General features: G+C 53.9%; 1 protein-coding gene across 3 annotated transcripts in view; it reads right to left on the bottom strand.

Moving 5' to 3' along the window:
* Positions 1-2,992: 2,992 nt before the first annotated feature.
* Positions 2,993-21,957, bottom strand: part of PDGFRB (platelet derived growth factor receptor beta) — a 56,025-nt gene continuing 37,060 nt past the window's right edge. For 2 of the 3 annotated variants that reach the window (XM_073355343.1, XM_073355342.1), the window contains 13 exons: positions 20,650-20,747; positions 19,747-19,879; positions 18,481-18,585; positions 17,825-17,935; positions 16,724-16,877; positions 12,850-13,016; positions 12,454-12,572; positions 11,271-11,393; positions 6,112-6,223; positions 5,676-5,775; positions 5,447-5,552; positions 3,773-4,011; positions 2,993-3,143 (listed from right to left, as the gene is read on the bottom strand). In XM_073355343.1, the coding sequence (XP_073211444.1) occupies positions 2,993-3,143; positions 3,773-4,011; positions 5,447-5,552; positions 5,676-5,775; positions 6,112-6,223; positions 11,271-11,393; positions 12,454-12,572; positions 12,850-13,016; positions 16,724-16,877; positions 17,825-17,935; positions 18,481-18,585; positions 19,747-19,879; positions 20,650-20,747 (1,718 nt within the window). Of the gene's footprint in view, positions 3,144-3,772; positions 4,012-5,446; positions 5,553-5,675; positions 5,776-6,111; positions 6,224-10,267; positions 10,699-11,270; positions 11,394-12,453; positions 12,573-12,849; positions 13,017-16,723; positions 16,878-17,824; positions 17,936-18,480; positions 18,586-19,746; positions 19,880-20,649; positions 20,748-21,957 lie in introns of those variants that run through there. The other variant, XM_073355344.1, reaches the window with a different exon arrangement.

Genomic DNA, 21,957 nt, shown 5'->3' with positions numbered 1-21,957 from the left:
CCCTACAGAGCACCTAAGAAACTGAGGAAAAGTGAGCTAACCCCGACGATCTCATGTTTTGTTGCTTCCCTGTGGTTTGGGGCATTTCTTGAGTAATGTCCACTGGATCCTGCACTATGATCAAGAGGAAAAGTGTGTCGGAAAACACAACGATTCCTGAGGATAAGGGGATATGAGAAAATCTGACCATACTTGCAGGAAATAGAGAAACGCCCCTGGCCATGGTTTGCAGTATTGCAGTAGCACTTGGCTGGCTACCACTAACAGTGCTATGTCTAGCTTTCACCTTTTATTAAAAACATAACCCCCCGACACACACACAGGTACCTGTTCCTCTGGATTTAACTTTATAAATATGTCACTGTTAACAACTCGAGCTGATTGGAAAAGACACCAAAATTTTCAGTGTTTTTCGGTGGACAGTTTTAGACGGCTCTATAAACTGGCCAACAAACCTCCACAAAGAACATCATTGAAAATTTGAACATTTCCAACCATCTCTGTTATTAAGTGCACAGCCACCGTGTGTGAGAGAGAGACAGGGAAGTGGATGAGCTAGAAGGAGCTGTGGATGTGGAGGAAAAGGGTGCTAAGAAATTTGATGCTATTCAAAAGGGAGAAAATGCTGGTTTCCTAGCTGAAGCCATTGTGATAACCTTCCTGGTTTTATGGCTTTTCAGCCACTATGGTGGGGATTTTCATGGTTTCCTTGCTTTCCACCTGGTTTAACTCTTTGAATAAGGAGTGGAAGCTCAGAGCACTACAGGTCACAGCCCTGCCAATGGGGATAGAGGAGGGGTTTGAAGGAAGACGAGGGGTCTCCAACATTTCCATTCTGCATTCCACTTTCTAAGGCCCACTTCCCATCTGACAACCTGATCCTTCTGCCTCTGCTTGGGTCCCAAAATGTACCATCCTGCAAGGCTCCATGGATCCTGTCAGCATGAGAACGGCTGCTCCTGGCAAACACAAATGCTGCTTGTTGTTTAAAAGTTGGCTTCCCCCATGTATTTGTACAGTCAAAGAGACTGTAAGTGGCAGGACCATATACAGCTCTCAGATGATGTAGCGGGGTGGTCACCCATTCCTGCCCAGAGGGGCTTAAAACAGCCCAGGAGAGGGCTGTGGCTGGGGGCAAGTAGCTCCCAGGCTGATTGGGGAAGTAGGCACCACTGGGGCCACGTCCCAAACAGACCACAGCTGGCCCTTATAAAAGGGCTGTGAGCCAGATGCTCAGACAGAATCTCCTCTAGCTGTGGAGGGAGATGGGCCTGGCTGCTGGGAAGCATACCAGGGTACCTGAGGTGAAGCAGGGCTGGGGAAGGCCAGAGGAGCTGGGAGACTCCAGGCTGGAAAAGCCCCAGGCTGCAGGCCTGGCAGACAGCCTAAGACAGGGTACTGGGGTTGCAACAGGGCAGCCCAAAGGTAGGCGGAGGCAGCAGGCCCAAACCCCCCTTACCTGTGATGAGTGGCTTGTACACTGCAGTCCGTCCCAGTGAACAGGGGCTAGGTGGTGACTGGCAGTAACCATATACTGAGGCGAGGTGGGAATAGGGGGTTGGGGGTACCCCTGGGACGGGAGACCCAGAGACTGTGGGAGTACTGCCAGGGGGCAGCTTCCAAGGGAAAGGGACACCGGGGTTCAGGGGGGATACAGGGGCTAGCGAGAGGTGAGACACTGGCTGACAGAGGGCGATCTGGAGGCTGGCAAGCTAATTCCCTGGATGACCAGCAGGAGGCGCCGCAGGGGTGAGTCTTGCATCACTACAGATGACTTCTCATCCTCTCTCTCTCTCTATGTCCCTGGACCGCCTGGGCTTGTGTTTATGCAGCCTGGTTACTCACTTAGGGCAAGAGGCTGCAATTCACGTGAGGGACCCAGACGGCATGGAAAGGGGAATTCGTATGAACAAAGTAACATCAACTTCATACCCCTGCTTCCCAAAGATAAAACAAAGATTCTGGCACCAGCTGGGTTGAGAGACTTTCCCAGCAGGTGAAATAGGTTCCCTGGCACTAGAGGATTAATGAAAAGCCATTTTTGTTCCTATACTGGCCTGGCTAGTGAATTAAGAGATCTTATTTGTTCCCTTTAAATGAGCGATATGGAGAATGTCTAGGCTTAGAGTCCACATAGAGGAAGACAATGCTGGAGTGAGATGCTGCCACAGCAGAGTCAGAATCGGAGCATCCCTGATTCCTGGCAGGCCCTTTGGAACCCAGGCTGCTGTGGGCAGAAAGAGGGTCAGCCTAAGACCTCTCCTTGGGGTAGATGCAGCATTGTGGCCCAGTGCCACAGGTACCTGTACCATAGTGCGTGTGGTGCCGCATCCATCTCAGAAAGGCTGGACAGGGCAAGAATGTGCCTAAACGTCTCCGAAACCCACGGCTGGTTTCTCCTCAGCGGCCACAATAGCTCTTCTGTGCTCGAGAGAGAATCCACTCAGTATGATCCTGTTCTCTAGCCACTGGGGCCTGGCCTGTCGGCTTCCCGACACCCCACCAGTGAGCTGCAAGGAATCTGTCCAGCCCAGCCATGTACAGCACTACGGCAGCTGTACCCCAGCGTGGTGGACACGCAGAACATCAAAGAGGCAGCTTCGGCCCAGACGGACACTGAAATTCAGAGCCACCTACTGCACCGGGGCACGGGAAGGAGGCTGGGATATCAAACAAGTGGAGTGAACGGCAGGATCTCCTCTGGAGACTCGCTGGCGCTCTGCCCCTTGGTCTGGGAGCACTGCAGGCTTCACTGTGAGGAGAAGAGGTTTGTCTGTGAGGAGACCCCTCCTCGTTTCAGTAGTTTGATCAATGGGGTGGAGTGTGGCAGTGAGGCTGGGGGAGGGAAAAGGTGCCTCTATAGTCCACGTTGTGCCGAGAGGTGGGACGGAGGGCGGGATAAATAAGCACCCAACAAGGTTCTCCACCAAGTCTGGTTGCCCCACAGCTGGTCTCACTGGTAGGGTGTGGGCTAGCATCAGCTCTGCCCCTTCTACAGAAAACTTTCTTCCATGTCGTGGTGCCCTGGGCTTGGCTCCTGGCAGCCCGACTTTGGTTCAGGTTCCTGTTCCCCTTCCTGCTGTAGGTCCAGGGGGCTGTCGCAGGATATTGTGGACGCTGTGTTCACTTCGTTCAGAGTAGAACTAAAGGGGGAGGAGAGAAAGGAGAGAAATAAATGTGCTGTCCGTAATCGCTGATGACCCAAGCAAGGACCCACTTGCTAGGGAAGACATGGCTGGCTCTCTTGTGGCACGAGGAGTTACTACCTATGCCCCACAGGGGCCCAGTGCCACCCTCCATCTTAGACAGGCTTCTACTGAGGCTCCAACTCCCACAGAGCGATTGACAAAATGGAACTTAAATTCGCCCCCCTTCACGCGCGCACAGTGCAGCCATCCACGCCCCACAGGCTGTGCACACCTGGAGTGCTAGCTGTTGGGTATACATAACAACGTGATGTCCAGCCTCTCTCCGGGCCTCCAGCCCAGCGCGGTGTGAGGACCATGGCCGTGCAGATAGAATAACTGGGCAGCTGTGAAGGGAAAAGCCAGGCTGGGGGTAGATTTAAGGATCCTGAGAGTGAAGGGAGCAGATCCTGGGGTTGCTTTACCTGTTCCGCCTCCCGCCACCCCCATCCCTACCCCTTTCTACCTGACCACACTCTCCTGCTTCCACTTTTGTTGTGTGAAGCATTTGTTGTTGAGCTCTCAGGATGGTCAGTGGTGACAGAGATCAGATTAGGGGGAAACATGAAGAGGCCTGTGTTTGCTACCTGGCCCGGCTGACAGAAGCCTCCTGAGGGGCGTCATCGATTCCGTCGGGCTTGGGATCAGGGAGGGGGATGATGTAATCGTTGTCCCCCCCATCCTGCTGCACAGCTGTATAGAGGACACTTCCGGTGCCGGAGCTGGGGGTGAGCCCGGCGCTGCTGACCCCTGGGATTCTGGGCCTTGTGCGCAGAACAGCAGGGTGGTCGCTCTTCAGGAATTCCTCCTCGACCTGTTGGTACCTCTGCTCCCGTAGGGCAGGTTACAAAAGAAATGAGGCGGGTGAGAGGGGGTGGCGCTAACCGGGGTCAAGCCGGCATCCCCAGGCACATAAAGAGAAACTACAGAGTCTGGGCCCCGTTCCCACTCTGCACTGCTATAGTGCCCTCCCTTGCAGGATTGCATGGTGCTTCCCAGCCGGGCGTTAATGAAGCCCTCAGGGCAACCCTGGGAGGGAGGAGGCCGATTTCCAAGCATCTGCCGAGCGGTTCAATTTTTGCGTGAGCCACATGAGATATCAGGGGTGATACTGCTGTTGCTCCATTGTGCTCTACGTCTGTGTGAGTGAGAGGAGAATCAGGCCTTCTGTGTCCAAAAACGGAGCCACACCCGCTGGTGGCTGGACAACTGGGGAAGCACGTGGAATTTAGTGACCCGAGAACACCGGGGAAGAGCCAGGAACAGAACTCTGATCTCCTGAGCCCCAATCCTGGGTTTCAACAACGAGACAATGCTCACACGTTACATTTGTCCCTCTCTTTTTATGTATCCAGGCCACTCTCAGTGTTACCAATAAACCCAGCCACGCTGGGAAATGTCACTTTACGAAAGGCTGCTGATTTTTAGCGTCGCTTGTAAATTTTTTCTCTAAATTGACCAGCAAATATATTTCAAGCCTTATGAATTAAACTGTTAACATTTCATTATCACCACTGACCCCAAAGGAGCCAGAAGTGCTTTACAAAAGCTCAGACAAACTATACACAAGGAGCACTTTGCCACCAAAGTGCAGCCCGCTCTGAGAAATGGCAAATGTTTAACTGCACACAGGAACACTACACAGCATTTAGGGCAGGAAGGGAAGCAGAATGCTGTGTCCAGCTGGAACTGCAAGAGGGATTTAGATCGCCAGAATGTAATTGCTTGAGTTGGGATATGCCCTGGAAAATGGGATTAACACCCCTTTCCCTCCCAAAAGTACCTGGGGATCTTATAGACCAGAATTTGTCAGAGCCTCAGTTCTCCAGCTCATCTGAAAGAGGTGTCACCAAGCATAGAATATGTTTGGCTGTAAAATGGGGCTCATTTCTTATACAGACTCTGTATATTTCATGGATAGGTTATGTCTAATTTAGACAAAGGAAGAAATGCTTGTGGTGTATCTAACTAAGGTGCTTACATGTTCTCCATTACCATAGCATCAGAACACCTCATAATCATTAATGTATTTATCCTCACAACACCCCTCTGAGATAGGGTGGTGGTGTTCTTCTCATTTTATAGACGCGGAACTGAGGCACAGAGAGACTCATTGCTCAAGATCATACAAGAAGCCGGCAGAGCAGGGACTTGAACCCATGTCTCCCAAGCCCTAGGCTAGTATCCTAACCACTAGACCCTCCTTTGTCTAGAGTAGAGTCTCCTTCCCACACTTCCATCATAGCATTCCTGGGACATACCTTCTTGTATCCATCTGCCAGGAGGTTCCCCATAAGTACCACCAGCTGAGAGAAGGAAGGTCTTATCTCGAACTTCTCTTCCCAACATTTCTGCATGATGTCATAGCTGGGGAGATGGGGTGGGGGAGGACACCATAGAGAGTTAGATGGTGGAAGGGGTGATGGAGCAAAGATGCTTCTCCAGTTTGAGGAGATGTGGCCAGTGCAAACGTGCACGGTGAACACTTACATCTCGTTGGAAGCATGGGTGGGTTTAGACATTCGATAGCCACATTTGATGGCATTGTAGAACTGCTCATTCATGGGTAGTTCAGGGTATGGAGTCCCACCTAGGAGGAGAAAGAAGAGTTGGAAACCAGGCTAACGGGGAGGCTCCACCACACTCACACTGTCAGTGTTGTTATAAAATCAGCACTACCCTCCCTCCCTTCTGTTCACCATTCCTACCCCACCTTCATCATCAGACCTGTGCTGGTCAGTGTGTGATCGGACAAGGCTCTGCCACAGAAACCCCCTTGTGGCATGGATGGGATGGGACTCAGGGATTGGTATCTTTCTCCCAGGGTGGGACTGGAGGAAGATTCAGGGACAAGCACGGGGGGACCTGTGTGGTCCTGGGAGGTAGGCTGCATTCTGTTGAAGGAGAGTGATGTCAGGGCACTTACCCAGAGTGAATATCTCCCAGAGGAGGATCCCAAAAGACCACACATCACTCAGGGTTGTGTAGAGGTTGTTGAAGATGCTCTCAGGCGCCATCCATTTCAAAGGCAGGAAGGTCTGTGAGGATGAGAGAAAGCAGGAATGGGTTAGGCCCATGAGTCAGCCAATCCCCTGGAGACAGCTCACTTCTGCACCAATAAGCAGAGAAGTTGGACACCTTCTCCTTGACTCTTCATGGAGCCCACTTTACAAAGATTGAGGAGAGCCCCTTGGAGCGACTCTTGAGCACTTTGCATCAACCGTTTTCCTTAGGGCCTTGACTCCAATTTCCCAGAGCAGGGTTTTACACTGACCCATGTCAGATGAGCCAGGAGAACTGCAGTCCCCTTCACAGTTCCACTCAGTCCTGACACTTGCTGTGGCCCTGCTGAGGTCTCTCACCCCTCTCACACCATCACGGAGAGCTTCTGGCCTAGGGTGACCAGCTTGCAAGAGTGAAATATTAGGATACATTGGGCAAGGGGTGGGGCGGGGAGGGGGAAGAGAGCCACAGGTGCACAGCCCTGACCGGAGCCATGAGAGGGGGTGCACAGCCCTAGGAAGCTGCAAGAGGGGTGTACGGCCCCTACTGCAGCCCGCACCACAAGCCATGGGGCAAGGACTCATGGCCCCAGCTCCAGCCCCCAGCAGAAGCCATGGAGCCAGGGGCACAGGTTTCTCCTCCCTCCCAGTGCCCTTTCCCACAGCCCCACCACTACAACTAAACAATGCCCCACACAGACCCCCACAGCCCAGTGCCCTGACGCACAAAGATCTCCCACACTGCCAAGCACCCCCCAACAGGTTCCCATTGCCCAGCACCCCAAAACACACAAACCTCTCCCACTGCCCAGCGCCCCCCCTCCCCACACCTCCCAGACAGTCACTCCATGACACCCTGCCCCCTTCCCTGGCTGCACTCACCAGCTCTGCTGGGAGGTCTCTGGCTCCTAGGGTCAGAGCGGCTAGGGGGGGTCTCCAGACTGTCCACATGCTGCGCCTGCCACAAGTGCGAGCTCCGTGGCTCCCATTGGCTGGAAAAAGCACCAATGGGAGCTGCCGGAGCCGCAGAGCAGGGCTTGCAGGTGTCAGCAGCATGCACAGAACCCCCTGCCCCCCAACCCCGACCCTAAGAGCCAGAGGGACCTGCCACGGGGCGAGGTAGGGAGTCCTGGTAGTGCTTACCTGGGGTGGTTCCCAGGAGGCATCTGGCAGGTCCCTCTGGCTCCTAGGGTCGGGTCGGGTGGGGGTGGAGGGCTCTCTGCCCATTGCCAGTGCCTGCAAGCCCCGCCCCCACAGCTCTGATTGGGCAGGAGGGAGCCGGTGCAGCACGGGGAGACCCCCTCCACCTCTGTGCCTAGGGGCCGCCCGCACTGCAGGCTCCTGCCGGCGGGCGGGCGCCGGGAGCTGCCCCAGGAAGTGTCGCCACGCCAGCCCCAGGACTTTGGTGGTGACAGTGACCGGTCCGTCCCCGATATCGGGACAAAGGGCGTCCTGACCGACGTGCGGTCGGGACGCGGGACAAATGGGTTAAAATCGGGACGTCTGGTCACCCTATTCCAGCCCTGCAAAGCCACCTCCCTTCCAGGGCTGAGTTCTCCTGCTGGGCCACTACATCAGCCTGGCAAAACGGACTGTTGCCTTTCTGAGACAGACCTGCAGCTGGTGCCAAAATGACCGCTCTGGGGACAGAAGGCCCCAGCAGTGCAAGCTTCCCTCAGGTCCGCTCTCCGGTGCGCCTCCGCTCTGACCAGGAGAAGATGCCTGCTCAGGTCAGGCACCAGCTTGGTTTCTACATCCCTTCTCATCTCAGCCAACAGGCCTGCTTGCTGCGATGGAGGCTTTTATGCCACGGATACCCGGCCTTCGACTGAGTCTACTGACCCCAGGCCATTGAAATGCGGTCACATGACGACTTTCCACCCATCCCAGTCTAAGCTGAGTGTCTGAAACCTGGCAAATGTGCATCACTATGAATTAGGGTGACCAGATGTCCTGATTTTTATAGGGACAATCCCGGTTTTTGGGTCTTTTTCTTTATAAGTTCCTATTACCCCCCACTCTGTCCAGATTTTTCACACTTCCTGTCTGGTCACCCTACTATGAATAGATCTGACAGAACAGGACCTGACTGGAGATTTCTAAGAAGCCGGGAAGAGAGGACCAAGATAGATATCCTAGTCCTCTTCTCTCCGTGTTTCCTGTCTTTGGCCCAATCCAGCCCTGCCTCTATCAGCTTGCGTGCGGCTTTGGCTGCGTGGCGCCCTATGCTGGATGCGGATTTCCTTGCGCAACTGGTATCAAAAATAATCCCCAGGAAGGATTGCAAAGGGGCCTGGTTTCATTTCCTATTTTATCAGGAACAGCAGCGGCAGCAAAGCTGGATTGGAAAGCCCCAGCCCTGCTGTGGAGGGGGAAAAGGAGGGGCCTTGCCCCCTGCCCATGAGCTGAGTGGGTGGCCAAAGCTCCTGTGTTACACTGGCTGCTTCTGGCTTCCAAGCAACGAGGGCAGCTCACCTACCCCTGTCGAGCTCTCCACTCCCAGCTTCGCCTGGCTGGCAGTGATTCAGCAAGAAGAGGAGAGTGGAACAGAAGAGCCCTGACACGATTCCAGTGTGGTCTGGTGGCTCAACCCCTGCACTTGCACTCAGGACCTAGGTTCTAGCCCCAGCTCTGCCACTCACTTGCTGAGTGACCTTGGGCAACTCCCTTCGCCTCTCTGTGCCTCAGTTTCCCCATCTGTAAAGTGAGGTAATGACACTGATCTCCTTCATAAAGCTCTTTGAGAGCTGCTGATGTGAAGAGCTAGGGATTATTCATCTTCCCCCAGCACTTGCTCGTCTATTGCAATTTAAAACAAAGAGAACATTCTGGAGAATGCTCATTGGAACCAGGGGCTCTTTCCGACCTGAAAGACCCGAATCTCCTTCCTTGAAAGCACTCGCATGGGAGCTTGCAGAAAAGCACTTCCTCTTTCTGTGCAGTCGAGTGGTTAGAGCAGGGGCCTGGGAGTCAGAAGGTCTGGATCCCATTCCCAGCTCTGCAAGAAATTCACAGTGACGCAGTTTAGCCTCTCAATCTGAAGGATGATTCAGAGCTACTAGTCGCACAGGGATAGGATGAGGGGTAGTCCTGTGCTCTAGGGTCCTTGAACAAAAGGGGCTGTATTTGTGGGCAGTCATTACTGCTGTTTTCTAAGTTCCTGCATAGGACCCTAGAAAGCATGATCATGTGGTTCCATTACAGGTAAAGCTGGGGTTAAAGTAAGAGGGGAAAGGGGGGGCAGAGGGAAATCTCTCCTTCCTCTCCCTGACTTGGGGGACCAGTGCTCCCACAGCTCCCACTCCTCTATGGCTGGCGGGGAGAGTTCCCCACCTATCTAGTCTAACCAAGGTGTAACACCACGAGGCAAAGCACTCTGGGAACTGGGATGCAAATGGCACTAATTACCCTGAGCACTTGTTGCCATTTCAGAGACAGGAGAATACTTAAGGAGCTGACTGAGGATATATCTGAGCCATTAGCAATTATCTTTGAAAAGCCATGGAAGACAGGAGACATTCCAGAAGACTGGAAAAGGGCAAATATAGTGTCCTTCTATAAAAAGGGGAATAAGGACAACCCAGGGAATTACAGACCAGTCAGCTTAACTTCTGTACCCGGAAAGATAACGGAGCAAATAATTAAGCAATTTGCAAACACCTAGAAGATGATAAGGTGATAAATAACAGTCAGCATGGATTTGTCAAGAACAAATCATGTCAAACCAATCAGATAGCTTTCTTTGACAGGGTAACAAGCCTTGTGGATGGGGGGAAGCAGTAGATGTGGTATAGTTTGACTTTAGTAAGGCTTTTGATACTGTCTCGCATGACCTTCTCAAAAACAAACTAGGGAAATGCAATCTAGATGGAGCTACTATAAGATGGGCAAATAACTGACTGGAAAATCATTCACAGAGAGCAGTTATCAGTGGTTCATAGTCATGCTGGAAGGACATAATGAGTGGGGTCCCGCAGGGATCGGTTCTGGGTCCGATTCTGTTCAATATCTTCATTGATGATTTAGATAATGGCATACAGAATACACTTATAAAGTTTGCGGATGATACCGAGCTGGGAGGGGTTGCAAGTGCTTTGGAGGATAGGATTAAAATTCAAAATGATCTGGACAAACTGGAGAAATGGTCTGAAGTAAATAGGATGAAATTCAATAAGGACAAATGCAAAGTACTCCACTTAGGAAGGAACAATCAGTTGCACACACACAAAATGGGACATGACTACCTAGGTAGGAGTACTGTGGAAAGGGATCTGGGGGTCATAGTGGATCACAAGCTAAATATGAGTCAACAGTGTAACCTCATTCTGGGATGTATTAGCAGGAGTAAACAAGACACAAGAAGTAATTCTTCCATTCTACTCCACGCTGATTAGGCCTCAACTGGAGTATTGTGTTCAGTTCTGGGTGCCACGTTTCAGGAAAGATGTGGACAGACTGGAGAAAGTCCAGAGAACAGCAACAAAAATGATTAAAGGTCCGGGAAACATGACCTATGAGGGAAGATTGAAAAAATTGGGTTTGTTTAGTCTGGAGAAGAGAAGACTGAGAGGGGACATGATAACAGTTTTCAAGTACATAAAAGATTGTTACAAGGAGGAGAGAGAAAAATTGTTCTTCTTAACCTCTGAGGATAGGACAAGAAGCAATGGGCTTAAATTGCAGCAAGGGCGGTTTAGGTTGGACATTAGGAAAAAATTCATAACTGTCAGGGTGGTTAAGCCCTGGAAAAAATTGCCTAGGGAGGTTGTGGAATCTCCATCATTGGGGATTTTTAAGAGCAGGTTAGACAAACACCTGTCAGGGATGGTCTAGATAATACTTAGTCCTGCCTTGAGTTCAGGGGACTGGACTAGATGACCACTCAAGGTCCCTTTCAGTTCTATGATTTTTTGATTTGTTGTCAGGATAATGGACTTTTTGGACTATTTGGGGAGTGGGGGAGGATCAAGGGAGTCAGGTGAGAATTCTGCCCTATCCTTGGGAAGAGAGATTTCCGCCCGGTAGAACAAGGCGTGTGTGAGCCTGCTGGAACCGGGCAGGAAGGGCTGGGTCCCTGACTCACGCTGCCTTTGGAGATGTAGTTGGAATCTCTCATGATATCTCTGGCCAGGCCAAAGTCACAGATCTTCACCAGCTTCCCCTCGCAGATGAGGACGTTCCTTGCTGCCAGGTCTCGGTGCACACACTGTAAGGGAGGAGACAGGGTGTTGTTAGAAGGGGTGCTCAGGCCACAGAAACACCTGCATTCAGAGCAACAGAAGGCGCCACAGAGGTCGCCATGGTACCAGAGCAAACCCCCACAGAGAGCAGCGAAACGAGCATTGCAGATGGACAGTCGGAGTCTTGGAGCAGCAGGGTTAGGCCAGCCTGGCTTATGCCTTCACGTACCCCGGACAAAGCATGCTCACGGGGTTTGCTCAAGCATTGCACTGGCACCAGCAAAGAAGGCAGGCTCCTCCGGTATCAATCCATCACTGAAGCACGGACAGTTGATATGGCTGGCATCTCATTTAATGCAAGCTGCCTGGCCAGGCATGTGAAGGGGACTGGGAGACTGACCAGAAATGTCACTCTGAGCTTCTCTCTAGGGCCGTCCCCATTGCTGTCACACCCCAGCTAAATACTTTTCCTAACAAACAACAGAGCTTTGGTTACATTCACAATTGGCTGAAGCTCAGCCAGTCAAATTAGCCTTAGAGACCCTGGGAGCTCTGTCCTCATTGGCAGTTCGGCTTTAATACCCACTGTTTCCAGAAGCCCTAGCGCTGCACCAGTAAGCCTGGCTGCTGGACGGGTGTCTGGAGAGAGCTCTGCCCCAGGCTGGGTTGCTTGTTCATTGACACAACACTGGCCTCTGGTGAGGACGCTTAGGCTGGCTCTGAGGAAAGGGCACCAGACAGCACCAGAAGCACCCGGAGAGCGGTTCTAGGGGGCTGCAGGCTGGGGGTTTGGAAGGCAGTGCTTGGCCTGACTGGAGCCAGACCTACTTGAAAATGTAGTCTGGTCACACAGGCCCCATGACAGTGCCAGAAAGTCAAGGCGGTCAGTAGCTATTCAATGCAAAGGCCTGTTCTCTCCTGAGGGAGGCAACATCGTCAGAGAAGCAGAGTCGGCTCCTGGTGAAGCCTGACTGAAGGTTTGGCTGGTCAAGAGGGCTTTCACATCACACACCAAGAAGAAGCTTTGATTTCTTCCCTTTCAGAGTCGACTCCCACCAAACCCACCTGCCAACTCAGCACACGTACGTTTTTGGACGCGAGGAACTCCATCCCGTTGGCCACCTGGAAACTAAACCCAACCAGGTCTGTGTAGCTGAGGAGCGGGGACTCGTTTATCAGGGTCACGCGATCCGTCCTTTCGGGAGCTGGAGGGAGGAAAAGGGCAGAGCAGAGGGACGCACAATGGCTGTTACCAGGCTCCCACACGGATTAAAGCTGGGGCTCGCGTTGGAGGGAACAGAAGTTGGTCTGGGGTTTTTCAGGCCTCCGCAGAGCCTCAGTGTGGGAGAAACTATGCCAACACTGTTCTGGCTCAACAGACCCTGCGGGAATCAGCTCACATCCCAACCAGCTCCTAAAGCAAAGGAAACCAGTCACCCCGGCACAAACACCATCTCCCTCCCATCCAGGGACTCCCGTTACCTGAGGGGGAATAGCTGTCCAGCTCGTAGGGGGTGCCGTAGTTGGAGGACTCAATGTCAGCATACTTGATCTCTCCCTTCATATCAGACATGGGAACGTAGTCCAGGAAGTCATCCTTGCTCATATCCATGTAGCCCCCGTCGCTTTCGACAGAGAAGGAGGTGAGGCTGGAATGGGGAAGCAAAGAAACCATTCAGAACAGATAGTGTAAGAAAAGGTTGGAGTGGATTTCAGATTCAGAGAAGGGAGACTTAATTTCAGGGACTGTGGTTATGGAGGGCCAGAATTCCAAACATAGGCATGGACAATTGTACACGTATCATTGCTCAGGCCTGAGTTGTGGGTGCAAATTCCGATGCACGAAGCAGGGACTGGCACTTGCATGGCCACGTGTGAGCAAATGCCCCCTTTCCACACGCACCTTGGAAATTTGCTGCATATCTGAGGTGTGCACATATCCACACATGCCTAAGGGCAAAAATCGGAGTCTGAATTTCCTTCTCCCTCCACAGGAGAGGGGGCCACCCCAGCTGGGGCTATGGGGAGTGCTGGTACATTTGAAAGCCCTGGAAATGAATGACTCTGAAGACTGAACTGCCCTCTTCTCTTGGGAGAGGTGGCAGGAGCCACACTAAACTGAATTTTTAAAATCCTCATTCTTTAGTTAACCACTGGGTCACATCTCCTACAAGGCCTGAGCCCAGCCTCTCTAAGCACACTTGCAATCTGGTGCCTACATGTTTTCCCGTGTGAGTTTTTGCACAGGAGTCAACTCACATTGGTGCAGGTGAACGGGGTCCTTAGAGGGAGGCCTGTATGCAAAAGTGTGTGCAAATTTGCCTGCTTACTCTTGCGTGCTCGTGTGTAGGCGGGCAGCTGGGCTGGAGCAGAACCGCCTTTGCTGTGAGTGCAGCACCAGTCTTTAAATGGTTAATGCTAACCAAACTCAAGTTTGGCTCTGTGCCTTTAAACTAGTCAACACAAGAGATGACTGCTTAGTTATAGTATTTAAGTAGAAGCCAAGCCAAGCCCTGCCCTGCCCTGCCCTGCCCTACCCGCCACGCCCCGCCCCGCCCCGCCCCGCCCCGAGTATTCTGGGCTAGTACTAAGAACCTCCTCTTCTGTTCCTCTCTCACTCAGCACTGCCCAGTTCAGACACAGGCAAGCCTTCTTAACTGGTGTGCTAGCTCCCTATTGGTCAGTGCCTCCTCATGGCCCTTCTAGGCCCCTGGAGGACTGCGTCTCATTGGTATCCTGGCCCTGAGCAGGTTTTCCTTAAGCAGAAGAGTCCAGATCTGGGCCAGGCTGTCAGGGACCCAAAGCCTCTAGCAGGCAGCAGAGAAGGCCTGACAGACCCCATCACAGTGTGCAAATGAGGTGATGGTGCATATCTAATTAGCTTTTTCATGTGCTGCTATGGTAACCCTGTACACAAAACCTGAGGTCTCCTTTTGGGCCTGACTACCTAAATGGTAACTATCCATTTTAGCAAAAAGAAAAGGAGTACTTGTGGCACCTTAGAGACTAACCAATTTATTTGAGCATGAGCATACCACGGTATGCATCCGATGAAGTGAGCTGTAGCTCACGAAAGCTCGTGCTCAAATAAATTGGTTAGTCTCTAAGGTGCCACAAGTCCTCCTTTTCTTTTTGCAAATACAGACTAACATGGCTGTTACTCTGAAACCTATCCATTTTAGGGTTGCTAAAGGCCCCACCCCTTCTCCGAGGCCCCGCCCCTGCTTGCTCCATCCCCCCTCTCTCCATCATTCGCTCTCCCCCACCCTCACTCACTTTCACCGGGCTGGGGCAGGGGGTTGGGGTGCGGGAGGGGGGTGATGGCTCCTGCTGGGGGTGTGGGCTCTGGGGTGGGACTGGGGATGATAGGTTTGGGGTGCAGGAGGGGGCTGGGGTGTTGTGGGGGTGTGGGCTCCAGCTGGGAGTGTGGACTCTGAGGTGGGGCTGGGGATGACGGGTTTGGGGTGCAGGAGGGGGCTGGGGTGTTGGGGGGGTGTGGGCTCCGGCTGGGGGTGTGGGCTCTGGGGTGGGGCTGTGGATAAGGGGTTTGGGATGCAGGAAGGGGCTGGGGTGTTGGGGGATGTGGGCTCCAGCTGGGGGGGTGGGCAGTGGGGTGGGGCCGTGGATGAGGGGTTTGACATGTAGAAGCAGGCTAGGGTGTTGTGGGGGTGCAGGCTCTGGCTGGAGGGGATGCTGGGGGTGCCAGGAATGAGGGGTTTGGGGTGCAGGAGGGGGCTGGGGTGTTGGGGTGTGTGGTCTTTGGCTGGGGGGGTGGGCAGTGGGGAGGGGCCAGGGATGAGGGTTTGGGGTGCAGGAGGGGGCTGGGAGAGGGTGCTGGGCTTTTGCCGGGGGTGTGCGAGCTCCAGGAAGGAGTTTGGGTGTAGGATGGGACTCTGGGCTGGGGCAGGAGGTTGGGGTGCAGGAGGGATGTGGGGTCCCAGCAGTGCTTACTATGGCTCCCAGAAAGCGGCCGCCAGGTCCCTGTAGCCCCTAGATGCATGGATGGCCAGGGAGGCTCTGCAGGCACCGCCCCCCACAGCTCCTATTGGTCACAGTTCTCAGCCAATGGGAGTTGTGGAGCGGGCACTTGGGGCGGGGGCAGCACATGGAACCTCCCAGGCCCTGCCCACCCAGCGCCTAGGGGCCGCAGAGACCTGGCGGCCGCTTCCGGGAGCCGTTCAGAGCTAGGGCAGGGAGCCTGCCTTAGCCCTGGGCCCCTGCTGCTCCGCCGACTGGGCTTTTAACAGCCTGGTCAGTGGTGCCGACCGGAGCCGCCAGGGTCTCTTTTCGACCGGGGGTTCCAGTCAAAAACCGGATGCCTGGCAATCCCAATCCATGTACACTGCACAAATGCAACTGGCATGCAGAAATCCAAAGTTTTGCACCTGCCAAAACTCCCCTGAAAAGCTGCGGTGTGCACAAAATTGTAGGTAGCATTTTCAAGGCCTTAATTTGAGGTCTGAGAGCCCAGATTAATGTTCTTTTGTTCAACATTTATTATTGCCTCATCTGACTTGAAATGGAAACTGCAAGAGCTTCCATCAATGTACTGAGCGCCTGTCTTGTTTCACTACTGCTTCTGTGCACTGGGACAAAACACTGCCTTGTATCGTCCATCTGCGATGCCTCTCAGTCAATCCGCACAGAGATTCCCACACCTCTTACGGCAGCGGGACAGTAACAGGACTATTTTCCGTTGTTTCAGCCGGGGAAGAAGAGCTGTCACAAAGCTGTGCTAAATCTGCCCACTTCGGCACTGAGCTCAACAGGACCTGTTCGGCAAATGCAGAGCTAAAGCAGAAAATTCCAGGGTGGGACCCAGATCCGCAAAGGTATTTAGGTTCCTAACTTCCATTGAAATTAATGTACTGCAGATCTGGTCCATAGGTTAGCCTACCCTTAAGTCACCAGTCTTCCCTGGTGTGAACAAGAGAACAAAATCTGTAGGATTTAGGACAGGACCCTGCTGTGGCTGGCTGGGATGGCTGCATGCATAAAGGAAATAGAAGGCAGGGGCACCAGAATGGGGGGGGGCATGGCCCCCCCACTTTTAAAAGTGGGAGGAAATAACCCTCCCACTTTATCACGTTGTGGGAGGAAGGGCTAGAGAGAAGTGAGCAGGGGGTGAGTCTTGGGGGGAAGGGGCAGTGCAAAGGCGGGGCTTCGGGGGAAGTCAGAGTGCAAGGGCGGGGGCTCAGGGATAAGGGGCGGCGCGGGGGCAGGGCCTCGGGGGAAGGGGCAGGGACTCAGGGGGAAGGGGCGGCATGGGGGGCGGGGCCACTGTCTGAGCACCATTGGCCCCCCTACTTTTAGAGACCTTCTGCTGCTCCTGAGAAGGCTATTACTTTAAAGGCACCTGTACACCTTGTCCTCTTCGGAGGCATTCCCATACACCTCCATCTCTCGCCTTGCTTTCTCAGTGTAGTACTGGAGGAAGCTATGCTTGTTCCGGAGCAGGTAGTCCACGAGGTCTCCGTAGCGGCAACACTCCGTTATGATATAGATGGGGCCTGCAGGAGAGGAGAACGCTTGACTCAGGTGTGGGCTTGGGCCCTTTTCTTAGCGACCACAGCTGGGTGGGAAAGGCGGTTCCTGTCTTGTGAACATTTGCAAGGTAACGAAGAATTTCCCTGTCCCGAATTAGGACGAAAAGTTAAATCTTGCAAACTGTCATGAACTGGAAACCCCCTCGAAACGTTTGGTTCTGGGTCAACTGGAACATTTCATTTCAGTTTCGACCATTTTTTATTGACAAACAATTTTATTGACTACGCTTAGCTTAAATTTCAAAACAACAAGTCACTTTGAGACCGAAAACTGGTATCTTTCATTGTGAAAATGTCGACAATTTCTACACTTTTCAGCGTTTTTTTTTTTTTTTGGTTGAAAAATTTGTCTGAACCGACTTCTTCCTGAGAACAGGTTCAGTTTGACAAATCGGCATTTTCTAGTGAAATTCCCGACCGGCTTTACTGCCAACCCCTTCACAAAGAGGTGTCTGCACGTTCTCACAACCACTTGTAAGGGGATTCAGGAAGCCCCAGGGAGGAAGGCCCCTTGCTTTGCTGAGGGCTTGGGACACTCAGATGAGTGGAGAGCAGGCAGGACCACTGGCCTTCGAGTTTGGAGCACCGTCGGCTACCTGGGCTTTCCATGGGTCATGCTGCTGGAAGGAGATCGGATGGAGATCATTTTCTTATACCTGCTGCTGGAGGGGGATGGACACGCAGCAGGGAGGAGTGGAGTCTGGCAACTCGCGCAGAGTTTTCTCCCATTCAGGCAGCAGGCCCATGCGGACAGATGGGCTGGGCTGCCTAAACTCAGCCTGGTCACCATACTAAGGGTAGTGACCTCTAAGCAGGATGCTAATGTTTGGGTCAGTAGGGGGAGGGGACGGGTACCAGCTGTGATGAAGGGGGGTCATGTCCAGGGGAGGGACATGGGAGGGGACAGGTACCTCCTTTGGTGCAGGCTCCAAGCAAGTTGACAATGTTTAGGTGAGGTCCCAGGTGGCTCATGATCTTCAGCTCAGACATCAGGGCCTGTTTCTCGCTGGTCCTGGCGGTAGCTGTTAAACGGACCCATCAGTAAGATGAAATAAGAATGCTGAGGTGTGAGAGATGCGAGCATGACCCTGACACACGCACACCCACAAGGAACTGGTGTCACATACACAGCACTGGGTCATCAGAGGGAGGGGTGCTCTGAGCACGAGGCTGGGAGGCGGGAGCTCCTGAGTTCTTGTCCAGGCTATGATACTGATATAAGCAACTCCCTCTGCTTACCTAGACCTTTGCCTTTTGGAGAGAAGGCAAGAAAGACAGTGGTGCTTAGAAATAAATCGCTGTCCATGCTAGGCAGGGGCCACAGAACCCTGCTAGAATCACCTGTGAGTGAACAGACATGTAGCTAGCACAGTCCTGATCCCACCATGGGCAGGGCTGGGAGCGGTGAGACAATGACTGACCCAGCTGGTGTCTATGCAGAGGGAGGGAATGTCTCCCGGTGAGAGGGAACAAGCAAGGGAGAGAGAGGGAAGGAAGCAGTGGGGGAGAGCAATGGAAGAGGGGTAGAGTGACAGTGAACGAAGGGAAGAGATGGTGGGAAACTCACATTTGAGCATTTTCACAGCCACTCGCATCGTGGATTGCGAATGGCTCAGGCCATGGGCCGTTGCCTCCACAACTCGGCCAAAGGCTCCGGATCCGAGAGTGCGACCTGCAGCAAAACACCAGGGAGATGCAGATTTCAGCTGCAACAGCAACCCTCAGAGGGCCAGATGGGAGGGGCCCACAAGGCAGCTGCTCAGAAAGTGTGCATCCCTTACTGGAAAGACAGCAGCACTGCACACCCCCGGCGATTGCAGCAGGGAATGGCGGAAGCTGGGAGTTATTATGTCTGTGCCAGGGCTGATTTCTGCCTGGCTGGGAAGCGTGTTAATAAAGAGGAAAAGCCCGAGGCTCCTTTCCCAAACAGAACTGTAGCTATTCCAGATGTGGTCACCAGGGGTAGCACTGTTTGACAATTCCATCCCCGCAGAGGTTCATTCTCAGAGGTGCTTTATACTGTCTGGTTTCCTTCTGACAGTTCAGTGATCATTTTGACGGGGGCCTGGATCTATTAGCCCTGAAATTTCTAATGGGTCCTATTCCCACGCTCTCTGTTCCCCCATGCATGCTGGGACCAGGCCTACCAAAAGTTCCTGAGCCCAAGGAAAGTCCTGGTGTTTCTACCCCACCCATATGCCCTCCTGCTCTCCCAGCCCCCTAGGCAGTTGTGAAGGGCTTCGAGATCCCCAGGTAAAGGGCTGTAGGAGGACGGGGAACGCTCACATTGTTATTCCCACAATGGAGGCCGTTCTTCAATGCTGAATGTGGGTTCATGGATGGTCCCATATGTACTAGCGTGCTCCCACCCTCTGGGGGCTGCCTCCGGTGCTGGGAGCACAGCTAACATCACCCTGATGCTGCCCGAGCAGCAATGCCCCTGGTTCAGGCGGAGTGGAGAGAGAAGCATGGCCTAGAGGCAGGGCCACCGGACCTGACAGCCCTGTGGAATGTGCCTCACTAGCCCACCCCAAAGCAGGCAGTAGGCCACTGAATTCCCCTAAATGCCCTAAGGAGCACAGGCTCTGGGTGCGATCTGGATGTGCTCCCCATGTCCCATCTCTCCGTGCTAAGAGCATCGGCGCGTCGGTGACATGGACATCCCGTGAAAGCGCATCTGTGGCCCACCTTCTGCCCAGCTGGCCCTGGCTACAGGCCCACCCTCTGGCATTGGAGGCATGCTCTCCCTCTGTGGAGTCATGGATTTGTGCCCCGTTCTTTTACGTCCTTTTCACTGAGCATCCCCTGGTGATTCCTGCTGAGCACACGGTACCTAGCACTAGCTTGTCCCGGGAGAGCTCCCAGCTGCAGTCGTAGGGGAGTTGCATCGGATCCACGTAGATGTACTCATGTCCATCGGAGCTGACCGACTCAATCACCTTCCAACGGATTTCATAGCGAGGCTTCTGGAGAGGGGGAAGGGAGGGGAGAGGAGAGAGCTGAGAGTGGGGCTGTGCTGGGAGGTGTCCCCTGCAGACAGTGACCCTGCACCCTCTGCCTCCCACAGCCCCAGCAGGGAGACATCCCAGCGGTGCTGCCTCGCACAGTATGGCCAGAGGGAAGGTCCGCTGCTGCGCGTCACACCGGCGAGCTCAGGTGGCACGGATGCCGGCTTCCTCCGGGCCTTGGACGTGCTCAACCCCCTCTCTGCCTCAGGCCCCGCCCCCACCTGACCCTTCCCCCAAGCCTCCCCACCTCTTCCCGCCCCTGCCTCACCTCTTCCCACCCAGTTCCACCCCAGACCCCGCCCCATCCCACCTCTTCTCCCAAGCGCCCATCCCTGCCCCGCCTCTTTCTACTTAGTTCTGCCTCCTCCCCCAACCATCCCTGCTCCTCCCTCCTCCCCTGCAGCACCTCCTGCATGCCGCAGAACAGCTGATCGGGAGGCACTGGGAAGGAGGGGAAGGAGTTGATCGGCAGGGCCGCCGGCGGATGCGAGGTGCTGAGGGTGAGGGGGGCGCTGGCTGCTGGTGGGTGCTAAGCACTAAATTTTTTCCCTGGGTGATCAGCCCTGGAGCACCCATGAAGTTGGCACCTCCAGCTCTGCACCAAGGAGCTAGAAGAGGGGGATGTTCCCCAGCTGCCCATTGCAGCCCGGCCAAGCCCTCTCAGTGCATGCAGTCAAAGGGAGGAGACCTCCCCACCTCCCGAAGGGGGAGACGGTGCTCGCTCTGACCTTCAGCCACAGGACGATGAGGACCACCAGGAAGATGACGGCAAGCACCACCACCAAGGCCAGAATGACTGAGATGATGATCATCTTAAAGGGCAAAGCTACGACAAGAACCACATGGAAAACAATCAGATGCCTCCAGCCCCACGTGGCCTGGGGAGCTCAGGGCAGCCACTTGGGAGAAACTAGCCAAGAGGGCCTCATCCAAAATGCCCCACTCTGAGACCCTGCCCTGTCTTGTCCCATAAGTCCTGCTCTCCCTCCCTCTCCAAACCTCCCCGGATGACTTCAACCCCTGGCAGCCACTGCTGGGGCCTGGGGCACATCTTGGTGCTTTCGTGCCATCCCTTGGAAACTGACAGGAAGTGACCCTTAGCCAGGCCTCTGCGGTGTCCCCTGGCTGGCTGTACCCAGCCCTTACTCCCATGAGAAGTGTTCACTGATCCAGACCAGCCAGGGATGCCCAGAGAGGACCCTCTCCCTTCTCTGCTGGACTCAGGGTAACCCTGGACGATTATTCCCTGTCCCTAGAACTAATCCCCCCGAGGGGTGCTGGAAAGCGGCACAAACACACGGGGAGGGGGGCCACTCCATCGGGGTGCGGTGGGAAGGAATTAGTGGTGACGCTCCAGCCCCTTTGCTGCAGGAGAGCTCCCCACAGCCCAGAGGTTTTTGGAAGAGATTTGACCTCATGGCTGTGTACAGAGCCATGGGCTGTAGGAGGCAGTGGTCTGGCTCTTGGTGGGAGCTGGCCTGGCTGACCCTTTAGCCCAGAGTGTTGGTTCCTTTTTTAGTGGCCTAGCCTCAGCCCTCTCACACCCTATAAATGTGTGGCTGTGGCTCCCCCTAGTGCCTGCAGCCTGGATAACAAGTTGCTCACACGAATGCTGGTGAAATATACTGAGGGTGATGCCCGCTTGCTATCTGTTTGTGCAAACACCCTGCTCTCCCTTCGCACCGACGCTGTGGGGTCTGGCTCTGGCACATCCACCCGCTCCTGGTTTCTACACTGATGTTACTGCTCGGTGTCAGGACAGAGGACATTACAACTGGACTGTGCAAAGAAAGGGATGTGTAAATGTTACCCTTTGGACACAGACTCCAAAGCAGGAGGCAGTAGCTCTGCAGGAAGACGAGCCGGGAGAGGGAGGGGAGGAATGGGGCTATTTTATCCAGATAGGCAAAGCATGCACATACCAGGCACTGAAGTTGCCTCATTCAGGTGGCACAAATTGTTGGACACATCCAATGGGCACCAAGGGCTCCAGCTACGCTGCTCCATAAAGAGGCCTCTTCTGCTTGAACTAAAAG

The sequence above is a fragment of the Lepidochelys kempii genome, chromosome 8 (genome assembly GCF_965140265.1).
Source record: "Lepidochelys kempii isolate rLepKem1 chromosome 8, rLepKem1.hap2, whole genome shotgun sequence".
Classification (NCBI taxonomy): Eukaryota; Metazoa; Chordata; order Testudines; family Cheloniidae; genus Lepidochelys; species Lepidochelys kempii.
This window is presented reverse-complemented; position numbering and strand designations above follow the sequence as displayed.